Source organism: Merops nubicus, unplaced genomic scaffold (assembly GCF_000691845.1).
Source record: "Merops nubicus isolate BGI_N331 unplaced genomic scaffold, ASM69184v1 scaffold17785, whole genome shotgun sequence".
Classification (NCBI taxonomy): domain Eukaryota; kingdom Metazoa; phylum Chordata; class Aves; order Coraciiformes; family Meropidae; genus Merops; species Merops nubicus.
In genome coordinates, this window is record NW_008610483.1 from 30,807 (window position 1) to 46,368 (window position 15,562).

Sequence of the window (15,562 nt, forward strand, 5' to 3'; positions counted from 1 at the left end):
CCTTTCAAAGCACTGTCCCCAGCCCCTGAGAGACTATAATGTTTGTTCCAAAAGATGGTGGTTCCTCAAGAAGCAATTTGCATCTTGTCATCCACTGAAAGGCGTCATCTCTTCCTTGCTAGGCTTAGAAAGTCCTTCCAGGCAGGACCCAGGTAAGCCCGGTGACTTCCCCTCGAGGATGATGAGCCGAGAGCTCACCCAGTCTAATGAACATGCAAGGCCAGCAGAAGCAGAGCACGAGACAGCCTGGAGGCAGCAAAGCAACGGGCCCAAAAGGGTACTGACGGGTTGTCACAAGTGACTGCAAGTCACCCCCATTAGGGGAAGGAGAAATTGGATTCAGCAGCTTAAAGCTGAAGCTGAAGCCCACAACATCTCCATCTGTCAGCACTTGGGTCCTCCCTGGTATCTACCAGCAGACAGCGAGTCGAAGCCGATCTGTTCGGGCAGTGCTCTGCAGCTGGCCCACTCCTTCTGCGAGGCTGCTGATAAAGAAGGAAAGGAGGAGGGAAAGCTTTCTCTAGGACACCCTAGTGAGGGGTGACCTCATCTTCTCCTCCAGCCCCAGGATAAGGCTCTTCCTTTCAGAGGAGGACATCTCCGGCGGGTTCTGCCAGGGAAAGCAGCAGCGACAGGACAGGCTCTGCAGCAGCCATTCCAGCTCCACCAGCACTACCGCTGTCCGTGCGCAGTCTGAGGGGAGCACCACACAGAATATTAATATCCCAGGGCACAACGCTAGCCAGCTTCGAGCGATGCCCCAGACATTAATCCAACATTTATTCTGCCCAATTTTTTTTTTGGCTAATTGTGTACAAACTACAATTAAAACATCGCCACAACCGACCTCAGCCACAACCGAGCAATGTTTTCCTACAAAGCTTTTCAAGTCAAGGTTTTTTTTTTCCTTACACCATTCTGCTCCAGCATCAGGAACAGATCAAGCAGGTTTTGTTCAGAAAGAATTTGGATTTCACTTCAGCTTTTAAGCAGCAGAATCCACACCTCTGCTCAGATACAGTTGGCTGTGGAGACATGGGCACAACATGCTATGTCAGCTCCTAAATCAACGTAACCAAGAGAATGCCCCTGATAAAACAGAGCAAGTTTCTTATTCTGATGTTGTGAAACAGGAAAACAAAATACTGAAGATTTGTTTGAAACGGCATATAGAAGAGCAAGGAGAGGTAGGGCTAGTCTATATTGGTTGTTACCAAAAAAAAAAAAAAAAAAAATAAAAATAAACACAGATTTAGCCATTCCTGACCTAAGAGGAAACTTCCAATAAGCCATTTTTTTTTGTACTCTTTCGATAGTTTTACACTGAATCACAACATAAAGGGAGATTGTGGCAGAGGAAACTTTGGGCCTCCCTGCTTCAAGCACCCAACAGGCACAAAACACGCCATGCAGTAACTTTCTGCTTTTGCTACAGCCCTGAAAAGAGGCATTTATACCTTGTTATAGAGCATGCAATGTCATTGCTTGATGTATGGGAGGTATTCAGACCTTAATTTTCAGGTATTTCCAAGACATTTTTCTAGCTTTACTAAAAAGGAGAGAACCAATACATGTAACACCTCCAAACCATGTCCCAGTTAATGAAACCCCTTCCAAGTTTTCCCATTAATAGCCAAAATTAAAGCAAGGGCAAAAGCACCTAAAAAATACTCTTGCATGTAAAAATTGTCTTATGGGTGACCTAGTAAAAGGGCTGTGGAAGACTTCTTTTCCTGCATTACAATTCTAATCGCTCCGAGATGCAGTTGTGCTAAGAGAATGTCCCATTTCTTAATTTCTGGTACAGCCAAACTGCAGAAGACAGCCAGGAGTTGAGAAACCAAGCTCCTGCAAGGCTGCTGAGAGAACCACTGGGCTTCCAGCATGCTGCTTGGGCTGGAGCCAGAGGCAAAGTGGGAGAGTAGCGCTCTGAGCACAGGTCTTGCATGTGAAATGAGCTGCTGGCTCAGATGAAGTTTGGGGTGTAACAAGCATTTGTCAAAGGTGCTAAGTTTCCTGTCTTTCAGAAGCAGTGGACAGGACTGGTCTGAGCACTTGCTGTTGGGAAATCAATAGCACCTGGCAGGGTAGAAGAGGAAGGGGCAAAATGAGCAAGGGATGAGGAGTGAAGTCAGAAGAATCCCCTTGGGAAGAGCAGAAAGGCCTTGTAGGAGAAGGCAGTAAAGAGCTCTACCTGTGCAGGTGCACGGCAAGGAGGGGAAGGCAGGGCAAGGGGAAGAGACTACCTCCACCAGTCATGCTACATGTATCAATGTCTTTCTCTGTGCTTGCACCACTTCTGGGCAGCCAGAGCAAACTGGAAGCATGTTCCTCCCCATCTGGTTCTCACTGCTGCTGCTCTGCGCCAAACAGTGGTTTGGGGAACATCAGAAAGCAAAGACAAACCTCCTCCCAAGACCTTGGTAAGAGCAGAAAGGTTGCAGAGGCAGAATTCTTCACGATTGCCTTTTTTTTTTTTAAATCTTCAATTTTTTCATCACAACACCACAGTAAAAGCACTGCAGGTATTTCCACCGTGTGGCAATAGAGCACTTTTTAAAAAGACTGCTTCCAGATGTAGAGCAGATAGCGCACTGCATCTTGGCTAGTGCCTGGCAGGATCATCATCATCATCATCACTGCCCCTGCTGAAAATAACCCCATCACCCGTCATGGGCTGGTACCTGCAATGCTCTCAGCCAGGATGGCTGCACAAGCCAAGGGTGGGAGAAGGTCCCTGTGTCAAGGCAGAATCCTGGCAGTTGCTCGGCCTCTTGTTCCAGGCTCAGAGCTGCACTCAACGCCCCCGACAGCTCTGAGGTAACTCGAAGAGCAACAGTCCAAAGCCTCCACCAGTCCCTTCATCCAAAAGCTGTCTGTTTGAAGCAAGCCAGGCTGTGGCCATTCCTGTTATTCCCCCAGGCTGACACTAAAACCTCAGTATTTTCAGCTGTTCTTCTACTAGTGCTACCCTAGTAATTTGTTTAACTGAGACCCTCTGGTGTAAGTGTACAAGACTGTGATGCTGCTCATGTTCCTGCTTCTTTATCTTCTTCCATAGCACATGGAGAGATTCAGGAAGAAAATAGGCAACATTACATAAAAGGCAAATGGCACCGGTGTACCCTGGATTACATCTGCTGCCAGGCACTTGTTAGAGTCATTCACAACTTGTCAGAAAGTCACTATTTTGGGCCACAAGTGCTTTCATATTCAGAACCATCTTTTCTATATGCATCAGCAATTAAAAATTGCAATATAATGACCTGTTAAATTTGTGTCCAATCGCTTAACCACAAATACCATGAGAGGCCAGCATTAAATTACAGCATCTATGTGGTCAAACAAAGTTCATGCATCATATACACCTTTATTAACTAGGTAACATGAAGTAGTACCAAATATTGGTTTGCTTTGAGAACTAGAACTGCTCTGGCAGAATGTGTGGAATATTTACACCAAACTGCAGGAATCACAGAGAATCCTTTCCTTTGCAAAGTGGAAAAAAAAAGCCTGTGCATCCTTTACAACTAGCATGGATATTATTCAGAGACACTGCCAGCCAAGAAAATATGTGATACTGTACAAGTTTAGCTAGACAGCTCCTCCAGGAGCAGCAACTCCAACAAGGACTCTCGGATCAGAATGAATTTACGTACACTACAGAAAACCCTGGTTCTTCTCTCTGCTGAGGAGGAATTCAAGGCTCATCAGCCTCTTGTGGTGCTGCAAGGAGGAGCTGGAGAACAGGATTATCAAGTCCTGGAATTACAACTGCTGAGCAAGCTGCAGGTGTAACACCACCTACGAACAGCGCTGGAGTTATTAACTTTGAACTGATGACTACTCATGGGTAATTACATATAAATGACCTCTGAAAAATTGTTAGTAGGATTAATTATTATTCTCCCTGTGTCCTTTGTGCCAGTACCTCAAGGGATATATTGGCTTTTCTTCCTACCACTTTAAATCCCATGTCCCCACCTGGCACTGGACAGCAGAGAAGCCCTCAGCCAAATGTTTCTACAAGGTCTTCTGAGAGATTATACAAATCTGAAAAAGGTCTTAATCTATTACTGAAGTGAAATTTCCTGTCTCTGGAAGTAGTCTGTCACCCAAAGCAGCCTTGAGAAGGCAGAAAATACTTAAGATCTTAATTAAGATTATATGAGAAGATTCAGCAACTAGAGTTTGCAAGCAGAATGAAAAAATCCCCCCCAAACAATAAAAACCCCCACATCTATGTACCTTGAACACTCAGAATACAAGCTCACCAGAAGTACAATGTGACTCTGAGTTCAACTTGCTGAAAGCAATGCAGTATTTTTAGAGGTGCAGTTAGTTTTTTTTTTTTAATATTTTTAAATCCTAAGCCAACAGGAACTTGTGGTGCATTTGAATGAGCACATATTTGAGATTTCCTTTTTCCTTGCCGAGATAGCTTCTGCACCAGATTTGGTTAAATCCTGGGTATATTTTGATAGTTTGTCTTATGCAAGATCATTTTTAAATCCACACAGGAAGTCAGCAAGCTTTTCTTGGTACAGTATCAGTCAGAATCCTTATTTATAGGGCAATATTTCTCTTCCCCAGGAAACTGCATGTTTCAAAAGATGCTGCTCTCTAGAGAGGAAAAATGGTGTTCAGGGTAGTACTGGGCATGTGTTATTTCACACCAACTGCTGAATTACTCCCACTTCCTCACTTTGGATTCAGGAACCTGCAGTCAGGTTCGATTTCAAGCCAGTGTACATGAACCAAACATCAGTATCGTCCCAAACGTGCACAGGCTGGTTGCAAGACTAACATTTTTGAATGAACTTGTCTGCCTTTGACTAAACAAAGCTGCCATAATGTATCAGATTCTGTCTTGCTGCAGCAAACCACGGCCACTGCAGAGCAGCAGGACAGTGATTTCCACAGTTATTCAGTGAACACACAACTGTACTGTGGCAGCAGGTTAACACTCTACGAACCACCATCATCTCCATGTTACCTTGATGTTGAACCTCTAATACAAACACTGTTCTTTGGTTCAGCAACTACAGTAAAACTCAGTGCAAGCCTTTCACATTCTCCAGTTCCTACTCATGAATTTAGAGTCCTAAAGCCATCAGAAGGCTAATGACATGCACAAGATGGAAAAAAAAAAAAAAAGGTGCATGAAAGTGGAAAACCCTGATCTGGCACAGCGACAGCACTTCACTTTCAGGGAGAGGAAAAACAAAACAAAACAAAAAGAAGAGTACCTTTCACTTCTATAGTGGCGTTGGCTATAGGAGAGTTTGAAAACACAAACACGCACAAGTATTCCCCTGACTCTTCTGCTCTGGGCTTCAAAATCCTGCAGACAGGGAGAGAACACAGGAGCCGTGTTAAGTAGTGTGTTAGCAACCAAAAATGAGCAGGCTAGGAATTTATCCCCCCCTCCCACACTCACTTTTATCTTTTAACTGATTTTCACAGCTATTACCTGTTAATTCAAGGTATGTTATACAGATGTACCTACTTGAAATAAGGGATATTGTTTGCCTAGAAAAAAGGGTGCGCTCTAGCCTGGAAAGTCAGTAACAATTTCACTGGAGAAGCTGCATTTAGTCAAAAAGCAAAGAAGGAGCCCAACACCTGTTAATTATGCAGTACAGTTAGTTTGATGCAAGTCACCCTCAAGTCACCAGCCTACTAGGCAGATATCACCTCCCCTTGAGGGAAAAATGTGACTTAATATACTATCCACATTAAAAAAATCATACACAGCCAATTGGAAAGTGACAGACTATAAACACAATCAAGGCTGGCACTGTCATCTCCTAAGCTGGTTTTTTTTTCCATAACAGATACAAGGCTGTTCCATCAACAGTGTTCTCCGATTCAAACTGGATGTGGCAAAACTGCAAAAGCTGTTCAATTCCTGAAGGAAGCCACCACACAGGAACCTGCCACCACTTAAAATTAGGCAAGGCTAATGCAACAACAACCAGAGGGAAAACCAGATACAAGCCAGCCAGAAGAAAATCCCAGCTGTAACAAATGCAAATAAAAAAAAAAAAATTAACAAATCAAGATGAATTTACACTCGGCATGGTGCTAACCTCAAGTCCACCAGCTTTTGCTCTCCTTCAGAAAGCTTTTGGAACAAATCATAGGTTCTACATGTATGTTCTTCAGATATTTACCTACAAAAGACATCTTAGTCTAGAGAAGCATCTGACAACATGATGCAGAATTTACATCTCCACCCAGCACAGAATGAGTTCTCCCCAGCCCTCTTCCCTCTATCGAAAGGCATCTTGGCTTTCTTTGTTATTAATTTTGCAAAACCACATTAAGTAAGTAGCATGCAGATGAGCAGCACTGCAATAAACCAATTTGATTACACATGGAAATTGCTTAGACAGAGGGAAAAAGCTGCTCAGTTTAATGCAATACTTTGGCTCAAGCCTTCACTGACCAAGGGGCAGCCCTCCCCTCGCTGACTCGGGACAGCCCCACCCAGCAGCTGCTATAACTAAGCTGTCCTAGGCCTCTGCAACAGCGAGGGAAGGCAGAGGGTATCTGGCTTTCTGCAACAGCACTTAGGGCCTTAATAGTTAAACAATCATACTCTCACCATCACTTTTGAAAAGGAGAGGGGGGGAAAAGAAGTAAGACATTGTATTCTTTCAGTTCTGCATCAGCTTCTATTTCGAGTGTGAAACTACAGTAACCTCCACTAGAGTATTATTACCACAAACCATGAAAGCAAGTGCAAGTTGATATGACTGCCAAGTTTTATAGACAAATAGACACCTGAAACAAGTCTGCTTAGCCAACAAAACTTCCCTCAGCCCTGTGGTTTTAGGAAGAGCACAGTTTTCAGAGAGAAAGACTTTTCAACAGATGCAAAATTTTTTTTTTTTTTCCATGTAGCTCAGTAACTGAATTAACTGATGAGGAATTTGTAAAGAAGTCCTTCCTTTTCTCCTCCAAACTGTGAATAGAGACTAGGGGACAGGTCTCCAGAACAAAAGTGCAGGATGGCCAGAACCACTGCCAGGCACCATCTGCTTGTAAAGGAACACACTATGAATAATTCTTGCCCATTTTTAATTAAAATGGTGAACTAAAAAGCTGTAATTTGAGCTTTCGGACTACAGTTGCCTTCCGGCAAGAGCAGCTACATCGAGTTTGAATGAAAAATTTGGAAAGATGGGCTTAACTTCTAATGTTGTATGAAGCAGGATTTTGAGGGTACATAGTTTAATTCAAAATTCTGAACGGTAAACAATACTAAACTTCAATGAACTAACTATATTTCACAGCAAAACAACAAAGCTTAATGACTGAAACACCAACAACCTGAAACACATTTTATTTCTCAAGGAAAATAAGTAGAACGCAGGAGACTAACCAATCATGTAAAAAAATGCATGTTAAATGACCTCTTAACTACAACTATGTTGATATTGCTCAAGATAAAATGGCATTTCTAGATCTAAAAAAAAAAAAAGTAACCAAATCAAGCTAGAATGATGCCATGTGATTTTCAATAATCCTGATGCAACATACCTTTTGTACCACTCAAGCTGGTGCTTTTGGACAAGACTGCTTATCAAGTTAATTATTAGATAAGAAAGCGGAGCCTTCAAAACTCAGACCCGGCATTAAACATTGTACTGAGGAAACAACAGGATGTAATTATGGAACTAAACGAGTCTGTTTTTCAAACTGCAAAACTGAGCAGATAATACAAAGTGAGCTGAAGTGGAAAACAAAAGGAAAAGCTTCAAACCATCTTTATCAGCATCAAAGACAACTTCCATCATCCTGTGCATGAAAGGATGTTTTGCTATGGAACTGGAAGCCTTGAGTATTCCTCAGTTCATTCTTTCTTAACTCTTTCTGACAAGACAGCCAAATAAGAGGGTCAGAAGTGGTCTACTGTCTCCAAAGAGTAAATTACCACCAGTGGTTAAGACATTCCTTAAGTAATCACTGTCTTAGCTTAAACTCTGAACAACAGAAGGTTGTATTTGGTCTTCATGCTGCATCAAGAGCAGAAAATAGAAGGAAAAACAAACCACAAACCAACAACAAATAAGAAAGTTACACAAAACAGCTCTTTGATGGCACCACCGAGCAAGCTTCATATGCTCTCAAGTCCATGGGAAGAAAGCCCCATTTCAGGAATACAGAAAGCCTCAGAGGATTTCTGCTTGATGCAAGCTGCAGGGAAACAGAAGAGGTGGCTGTACACGTGCTGCTCTCCTTCACTCCCCCAGATGGCAAGTAAGAAACAACACCAGAGCACACACACGTGGAACAGCTTCATGCTGCAAGTGGGGATGTACTGACAAATAAGAACCAAAAGTGATACAGATGTAGTGGTTTAATCAAGATTTGGTACCTGACAAGTCAGGTAGCACCTCAGACAACACTGTCTTTCATCTTCCAAGGCCAGAAAGTGCCTAAAACGGCTGACTGCAGCAGTGATTTATGTGCTGCATTCCCCTGCATGATAAAAATGCAGAGCTGCGGATCCAGCTCTGCGTAGCTGCAGGCAAGACAGAGACTTGCTATGCTCAGAGGGAAAGAAAACTAACTGGTGTGTCTGTGCCTACATCCACATATCATGTACACTAGAAAAGAATGAATCAAAATTCGTTCAGTTCATCTCTGAAGAGGGCAACAAAGCTGGGGAAGTGTCTAGAGCCCAAGTGTGGTGAGGAGCAGCTGAGGGACCTGGGGGTGCTGAGCCTGGAGCAAAGGAGGCTCAGGGGAGGCCTTCTGGAGCTCCACAGCTCCCTGACAGGAGGCTGGAGCCAGGTGGGGGTCAGGCTCTTCTCCCAAGGAACAAGTGACAGGACAAGAGGAAACAGCCTCAAGTTGCTTGAGGGGAGGTTGAGGTTGGCCACAAGGAACAACTTCTTCCCTGACAAGGCTGTCAAGGCCCTGGAACATGCTGCCCAGGGCAGTGATTTACAAGCTGTGTCGATGTGGTGCTGAGGGACATGGGTCAGTGGTGCCCTGGCAGTGCTGGGGGAACAGTTGGCCTCAATGATCTGAAAGGCCTCTTCTAACCAAAGCGATTCTATGAAAATAGAAGTTCACAGTATGTTTTCGTTGAGATTGTGTTTACATGCATCAGTTTTTTTTCCAGTCTCATTCTTCTAATGCTATCCACAGACGGTTTTTGTGGAGCCTCTAATGCAGATCATCTCCAATTTGTCTGAACGCTGTGAACCCCAGATTCCCAACATCCCCTCACCTATTCCAAAGCCTGCTAAGGTTTGTCATTCTCCAGTGAAACACCAGGGTTATTCCCAAGAGACTTACTTGTACTCTGTAGTGTTTGTAGATTTTCTAGTGCCAGGGATCTCCTCTCCGTTCTTCACCCAGTAGCTGGCAGAAAGGGGGCTGGGACTGGTGGTGAGGTTACACTGCAGTGTGACGGGCGGGCCATACACATGGATGACTACATCCTCGCTGGCATTGATCCTGGGCTCTGAAACAAAGGGCACAGTGAGCAGCAGCACATCTTCACTGGCAACTGTGCCACACTAGGCAAAGGCAAAGGGGAACTGGGAAGGGGAAGAGACTACACAAGGAAGAGCACTGCACTAATTTGGGAGACATCAAGAGTCACAGTAAAACAGCTGACCACTAGTGAAGGCAACACCTTATGGATCAGCACCCCTATACGGGAAAAAGATATTTGGGTTAGATTATTTCAGTATTTAACATCTCTACATATATCTAAGTTAAAACCATAAATCATTTTTTACACACAACTGACTATAACATGGGAAAACACTTGTCCTGTGACGACACAGAAGAGATTAGCTGGTCCTTTAGAAGCCAATTCCTTGTGGTTACTGGCTCCTCTGCTTCCTTTGAGGTTTAAAACAAATCCATTTTCTATGAGAACAGCCCTCAAAGTTAGACAAGTCTTCTCAATAGTATTTCTGGACTTCCCCCTGAAAGAAAGACTAATGTCTACCTGAGGGAAATACCCTGTGCACAGAAGATATTTCAAACAGCACAACTTTTGAGGCCTGAAATTTGAGCAAGCACCCAGCATGAACAAGGCACAAGTCAGATAAGAGTGGCTGAAAGCAGCCCCTAATGCTTAACAATAAAAAAATAAGAATATACAACATGGTAAAATTAGAGTTGGGAACTATTTCGTTTCTAAAGTAACCTCAAACATTTATGAATGAAAAAAAATAAAAATCATGTGCGCCTCATGGCATAAACAGACCACAAAAGTCACAAATTTCACTAGTTGCACTAAGAACTGAATCCAGGCTGTTTCATGTTAAAAATGACCTGCTAACATCAAATTCATATTTTTATTCATATTTTTTTAAGGGAAAGCCTTTTAGAATTGGTAAGATTCGCATGAGGGCATTGTCGTCATAAGATAACCGTGTCTTCCTAAGGTGGTGCAGATGGCTATTACTCTCTAACAAGTAGGGCTGATGAATTTTAGAATAGTCAAGAGACAAGTTTCTTCCCAGATTTGGAAAAAAGACTTTTTTATTGAAGGTCTCATGGCTCACAGCTGGTTTCAAGTATGCTGGGAAAAAAAAAAAAAAAAAAAAAAAAACACAAACCCGCACACACCACACTAAAAAAACCTTGAACACAGGATGACAAGAGCTTCAAGGAAACATAAGAATTCTTGCTATTAGTTTTCCAAAAATATCTAGATCTAGTATTGGCTACGGTTTCAACTGGAACTAAAGGCCACTGCTGTAGGAGCCTCCACCACAGAAACGCTGCTGGGAGCCCCCCTGTTTGATGTGTTTCCTTATTTTAAAGGGTGAAATGAATTCTTTGAATGCTGCCTCCTCTGCAAGGGACAGGAGGGTGAGGAAGTCGGTCAGTAATAAACATCTTCGGGGTTTTTGCAAGTCAGCAAAGGATTTTGTAATCATGTAAATTTTATTATGCCGTGGGGTGACATACTTGTAATATAGATTTAGTCAGATCCAGGCAGTCTTTTGGATATTCATCTGCAAAGTGCTTGGAACACAAATGATGAAATGGAACAAGGGGAAAGGGAAAATACCAGTACTGTCAGAAATGCTTGCATTTTTCTTCACCTAAAAACATTCCTCTACCCAACATTACAGTACTTATATTATTGCCCAGAGGGGCAGGGAATAAAAAAAAATATCTACTTACTAATAACGTGACAAAGCTATTCGACTCCTGTACATCATCCTCTCCCCCTTCCTTCAGCAGGCTGGCTACAGAGCTTCTTTTCATAGCTATTTAAAACCACCATTTAACTGCAGAAAAACTGTCAGCTGCTGCAGCCATGGAGGGGGTTTTGACGCTTCTCATAGACACTTTAGTATGATCACACATTTTCAACTGTGTTTCTGCCTCATTGTTCCCATGCTGGGAATCTTAACCACGCATGGATCCGCTTGGGTCCAAAATTGTTTTGTTATATGCATCTCCATCCCTAACAGAAAGCTCGTGTGTGTGGTCAGAAAAACACTAACAGAGCTCAGGAAATATTTTTTAGTAAGATGTTTGAAATATTAATTCAGTGTGAGACCCTTACAACTTCTCCTTAAATTCATTGATCACATTGGGTTTTGTTTTAAACCTTTTTCTTCGAGGATGAAAGCAGCGTCTTCAAGTCTGCAGGCAGTGAAATAAATGCAGTGGGGTTTTGTTTTTTTGTTTTGTTTTGTTTTGTTTGTGTTTTTTGGGTTTTCTTTTTGAAGGAGGATGCTGGCAGGACAGGCTTCAGGCTGCAGCACATCCAGGGAGTGCTGTGAGGACAGCTGCTGCTGCTGCCTTTGCTGAGACAGAGCCTGGAGCAGTGCTCAGCCTGCAGCTACCCTGGGAACAGCAAGTAGACACGCTGCCATCAGAAAGCATCACACGAATGGTAGCAAGAGGAAAAAGTCACTGAAAAATGTGAATCTCATCCCTACAGGAAGTGAAAGGCTTAATCCAGAAGGGGGTTGACAGGAGTAATCTGGCTTTCACATCCTGTTGGTAATGGACTCCTCATCCTCTAACACCGAGGAGCCAGAACCTCCAAAAAACCTGCCTGGAGCTCCACTGACTCTTTCTGCAAATCGACACCAATCCTTGCCTAAATCTCTGCTAAGCAGTGATGTCCAGAACACATTTACAGCTGCCTCAAGTTTTGCGGGGGCCTTCTGTGTCTGACTGAGCTTTCATTTTCTTAACCTAAAACTTCAAGTTGCAACCGTAGTCTCACTTCCATGTTAAACACAGTCAGGCAGTCCCAGTCTGATTTAATTCTAGAAGGCAAATGGAATGCTACTGGGACAGCAACACCCAAAGACCACTCGAAAGAGCAGGAAACTGAAGAGTCTTTTTTAAAACTGCCTGGTTTATGCAAGATGTATTAAATTTTAAAAGCAAGGAAACAAAAAACCACATTATTAAGTGAAATTCTTTATCCAAATTGGGAATGAGATAGAAGCCAGATGCTAATTCTCAGGTGCTAACTTTTAAAAACTGAGTTGTACTTGAGCTGTCTGCATTCAAGTTCTGGTATTGGATGCAAGCTGTGATTTACAGGACAGCCAAAAGAGGCTGTGCTCTTTCAATGCAGTTGACGTTTCCTTTCCACGATGTCGATGTCGAACGAGGCCAGAAGCAAAGTGGCCACAACTAGCTGGAAACTCCAATGCTGTTTAGTCAGAAAATTCCCATCTCAAAGACAAATAGTGCCTTCAAGCACACTATACAGCAGCTGAGCCATGTTGGGCAGCTTCAGATAAGATGGTCTCCACTTCCCAGGGATGGCTTGTAAACCTGCTTCCTACCCTCATCTCCCTTTCCAACATGGCCATGCAGGAGTTGGATGTCCACGCAGTCCATTTCCCAAGCAGTAGCTGGTCAGATCTCTTGACACATACAATATTACAGAGTAAAAGCATTAAAAGTATTTGGTTCAACATTTCCCCACCTTGCATAAAACACAACAGCAGAAGAATTATCCTGGGGCACAAGGCACTTCACAACAAAGTCACGATACACACTCCAGAATTAGCAGCACCAGATGCAAGGAGATGGTGTTAACTGGGGAGGAAGATGAAAGGTTAAACTTTAACTCCCAGAGCAGGTTAGTATCAATGGCCTGAGAGAGGAAAAACCCACTTTCCAGATGGAGACATCGTCACAGCAATTCATTCCCAAAGGGTGACTTTTTATGTGGAAAGGATTTTCTCCCTCAGTAGATGATTAAAACTGACTGGACACAAAGAGGAGCACAGAGACCACCACAGACTTGCCACACTCAAAAACTACAGGTCTTAACACAGGCAGAAGGGATTCTCTAGGAGATGTTATTTCCTAGAAGACAAGTTTTTTAACTTTGTCTTAAGGCAGTATCATTTCCTAAAATTCCAAGGTTCTTGCTTTGGTAGGTCATGCAAGCCATCTACCCACCAGAGTCCTTTGGGACCCCAAACGACAAAGGAGGAACCAAGCATCAGGACTGAAAGGTGAGCAGGTTTGAGCTGAACAACCCAATGCCACCTACGTTTTCAAGTCAAGCCACATCATTGGGTTCACTGTCTATTTTTCCAAGTCTGTCAATGCCGTTTCCATTTTCCAGTGGGAAGGTCTCTGATCCAGCAGCAACTCTTTAGGAAGAGTTTTGGAGGGTTTTAAGGTATCCAAAACCAGAACAGAGACATAATTACAGAGCTGGACATTTTTGTACCCAGCCCAAACTCAAAAGTGGTACATAAAAGGTTTATTTACGCACCGAGCACAACAGCAAGACAAGATCTGTGCTCCGCACTTTTTTTTAGTACATTGAGAAACCACTGAGAACACAAGTTCTGCTCTACTTCTCCATACCAGGTTTACATTTTAGATGTAATTTACTCTACCCATAACTCATTAGACATTTGCTTCATCTTCTGACCAAACACAAGAGAGTGCCATCGTACACAAAATGAAACAAGGTTCTTCTCCATTTCCAAACTCGCCCAGGACTGCTTTAAAAGCGAGCTGAACGCAGGGAAGTCTTGTAACAAGCAACAGAAAGCCGTTCTGGGTCAACCATATTCTGTGCTTTTGAAAGCTTTTCAGCGGCCAAAAGTTGCATTCTCAGAAGAAAGTTATTTAGCTAGTTATTAGTTCAGCGCCGGGGGAGGATATTTCCCCCCCCACACACACACACCTCCTTTCATAGGCTGGATTAAGAATAGCTGCATCAGTTCACTGCTGCTGCATCAGAGAACTCATAAGGAACAAGCTGCTGTTCAGAACGGAAAAGAAACACCACGACTTCATGGAAAATTTGAAACACTAAAGGTCACACGTAACTAAAAGGGAAGGATTTATACAGCAGCATATATGCAAACGAAATCATGTGAGAAGGCATTCAGTGAAGATCCAAGAGAACGAAAAGCGAAAATAAAACGGTTAGACCTGGGAAGAACACAGAAATCAAATATAAAGGCACTCACGGATAAGTCATTAGAGGGGCTGGAAACCTACTACAAAACTAAAGGGGATTGGGAAGAGACACGAATTCAGCAGCGGGATGTTTTCACACAGAAGCTACAAAACAGATCCACAGATTTTTCCCAAGTCCTTTGCTCCTGAGGAGAAGAGACACAGACGGCAGACAACAGCAGCGCTACAGGTGGAGGAGCGGTTTAGGGTTGAGAACAACAGGACAAGGGAGCAGAGGGTTGTACCGGGGTAACAGGAGGACAAGGGTCACTAGGCTGCCTCTAGAGACTACAGAACCACTACTGTGGGGTGCCGGACTCACTCTGAAGGACGCTTATAGTAGCCTGGGCTCGAATCCACGTTATGGAGGGATTTTGCCTCAAGTCATTCCTCCTGGGATCGTTGCTGGCCCTGCACTCGTAAGTCCCAGAGTCTTCCAAGGTAAGGCGGGTTATTCTCAGCACACTCACCCCATTCGCCCCGTAGGCAGTGTTAATGGTGACACGGCGCTTCCGAGCGCCATCCCACAGCTGTTTGAAAGACTCAGCCCGGTTGACTTCAGCATACCACCACTGGATCTCTGGAGTGGGGTTCCCAACCACATCACAGTACAGTTCAAAGGCGTCCCCCGTGAGTCTAGTTTCTGACATGGGCGACTTGACAAACCCAGCTAGAGGGAGGGGCAGCAGAAACGCAGTGACAGAGCGGCAGAAAACAAAAGATCTCATCAAGAACAAAGCAATGAGGTGCAGAAAACAAAGAGTTAGATAAGACATTAGCATCTACAGCAAGACAACTTTCAGAGAAAAAGCACAACACGAAGCACTTGCGGATCGAGGTCGACAGTCTGGCGCAGCACACTCCCACTCCGAGCATCCATAGGAGGCACGGTTTCACTTGAGCCAGGGGAGGTTTAGGCTCAACATTAGGAACCCCACGAGGGTTGTCCAGGCCTGTCCCAGACTGCCCAGGGCAGTGGTGGAGTCCCCATCCCTGGAGGGGGCCTCCAAGCCGTGGAGCTGTGGTGCTGAGGGACACGGTTGAGTGGGGACCTGGCAGTGCTGGGGGAACAGTTGGACTCAAATGATCTTAAAGGTCTTTTCCAACCTAAACA

General features: G+C 43.8%; 1 protein-coding gene across 1 annotated transcript in view; it reads right to left on the reverse strand.

Annotated features, from left to right (window-relative positions):
- NPTN (neuroplastin) overlaps positions 1 to 15,176 on the reverse strand; it is a 29,991-nt gene extending 14,815 nt beyond the window's left edge. The window contains exons 1-3 of the mRNA XM_008940941.1: positions 14,771 to 15,176; positions 9,316 to 9,484; positions 5,250 to 5,344 (exon numbers count right to left, since the gene is read on the reverse strand). Coding sequence (XP_008939189.1) covers positions 5,250 to 5,344; positions 9,316 to 9,484; positions 14,771 to 15,176 — 670 coding nt within the window. The remainder of the gene's footprint in view (positions 1 to 5,249; positions 5,345 to 9,315; positions 9,485 to 14,770) is intronic.
- Positions 15,177 to 15,562: the final 386 nt, after the last annotated feature.